General features: G+C 40.7%; 1 protein-coding gene across 1 annotated transcript; it reads left to right on the forward strand.

The window, feature by feature from the left end:
• Window positions 1-31: 31 nt before the first annotated feature.
• Window positions 32-1,753, forward strand: LOC131214596 (zinc finger protein 782-like). Its single transcript, XM_058208937.1, has 4 exons — window positions 32-1,055; window positions 1,151-1,270; window positions 1,341-1,377; window positions 1,453-1,753. Exons 1-4 carry the CDS (start codon window positions 32-34, stop codon window positions 1,751-1,753), a joined length of 1,482 nt encoding a protein of 493 aa, XP_058064920.1.
• The last annotated feature ends 413 nt before the right edge of the window (window positions 1,754-2,166 follow it).

The following is a 2,166-nucleotide window of genomic DNA, read 5'->3' on the forward strand; positions in this document are numbered from 1 at the left end:
TGAAAATCAATCCAAACGCTTGAACGCAGTAATGGAATCGCGATATTGTCGTGTTTGTCTGACGGCAGTTGGTGTTTGCTGTAGCGTTCGTGAACCGGTTAACAAAACATTGTCGCTGTTGGACGTGTTGCGCACGATTTGTCCCAAAGCATTTATCAGTAACGAACATAAACAATGGCCCACAAAAATATGTGGCGAATGCAAACGCAGGATTATCGAGGCAAACGAGCTGTACGACCTTTGCATGACCAGTGTTGAATGCTTGGCGGTGCTGTATCCGGATGAACAGTGTGAAACATCCATGGCAAATACTCCAAAGAATCAGCCTGAAACGTTCAATGATTGGATCGAACAAACAAAGACTCAAATTTGTTTCCTAGGTTTTGATGACACGAAAGGTGCACGAGACAAGTTTGATGGCATTTCGTGTTCAACTGTGAAGCCAAACGACAGATTTGATGGTCAACTGCAGCAAATTGAAGAAGACGCAAATAAATCTGATGGCATGATCCGCTCCATTGGTTCACAAATAACTGTTACAGTTACATCATCTGTTACAGAGGACAACATAAACTCCAACGACAATTCGACTTTATCTGATGAGTCAGACTATGGAATAGAAGCCTTGCCTTATACCAACGTTATTAGTCAGAGGAAACAACCGACAAATGAGCATCTGTGCTCATTTTGTGAACCTTCAATAATTTTTGCATCTCCGCGAGATTTGAGCGATCATTTAAAATCCATGCACAAAGATATGGTTCACTGTTGTAATCTCTGCGATATGTTATTTGTAGGCATAGAAAGTCTTGAAAAACATGATAAATTTCATGCAATGGGGCTGAATTACTTTTGTACCGTCTGCGAGCAAGGCTTCATAACAAGAGAAGCTCTCAAAAACCATCTTCCGACTCACACTTGTTCTTTGCTGTGCTCCCATTGTGGCAAGACCTTTCCGGACAATTCGAAAAGGGCTGCACACATCCGATACCACCATTCAAATTTGATCAAATCCTATGCTTGCTCATTCTGTCCAGCGAAATTTAAGATGAAAGGTAGCTTTGAGAAATTATATTTCAGTAGGAATAGTTTGTATTGCTACAATAATATTAGTTTTCCTAATGTTTCAGTAATTTTCTGTCGTGCGCAGGTAATTTGAAAACTCACGAGGCAAGGCATACGAAATACAAACGATATTGTTGTGAATTATGTGGAAAGCAATTGTCATCGAAAGAAAAATTGCAATTGCATCATCGAATGGTTCACGAAAGTAAGATCGAAAAAACTTTTGAAATGCTCTTACTTACTTATCAATAACGCTTCTTCACTATGTATTTCAGAAGAACGTCCATACAAATGTACCGTTTGCCACCATCGGTAATAAATCTTAAGCATCCCAGAACTCCATTTAGAATTTAACCGGTCTTAACGACGAAACATTACTTGTTGCAGGTGCAGCTATGCGAGGCAACTTCGGGTTCACATGAACACCCACACTGGCGAAAAGCCTCATCAATGTTATTTTTGCGATCGTAAATACAGCAATTTTAGCGACTTAAAGGATCATCTAAGCAAGCATATCGGTGATAAAATTTACCCATGTCATCGCTGTGAGGCCTCTTTCAAACTGAAGTCAGAGCTACGGGATCATTGCGAAGAACACTTCCAGGGAGGTTCTCCATCGATGCTCCCAACAGAAGGTGATTTTCGGTTTGCACTTAGTTATCTTTTGAGTTTACGATATCCTAAATAAATTAATTTGTTCCCGAAACGAATTAATGAGTAGCTTTGATACTGAATAGCATATACTTTTTACTGAATTACATATACTGAATGTCATATACTAGGACAACGTGCGGAATAATTCGGCAGGACCACCGCTAGTTTGGACGCTGTGTTTGATTGATACATTCCTCCTGGCAGCGTCTGATGCTGCCCAGGCGATCCCTGTGACGAAGGTTCGTCGTTGTATCTTGAATTGATCTAGGTATCTTGAGCTTGTGAGGCTGAAACCGCAGATGGACATCTCCAACCATAGACTGACGATGTGCTGGTGCTAAACGTATTCGTTGTTTATTCTTCGTTGTACTTATCTGGTTACTCCAAACACCGAATGGTCCTTTACTTACTTACTTACGTGGCCTTATGGGGTTTCGTCTACGGAAC

The sequence above is a fragment of the Anopheles bellator genome, unplaced genomic scaffold, assembly GCF_943735745.2.
Source record: "Anopheles bellator unplaced genomic scaffold, idAnoBellAS_SP24_06.2 scaffold01521_ctg1, whole genome shotgun sequence".
NCBI lineage: Eukaryota > Metazoa > Arthropoda > Insecta > Diptera > Culicidae > Anopheles > Anopheles bellator.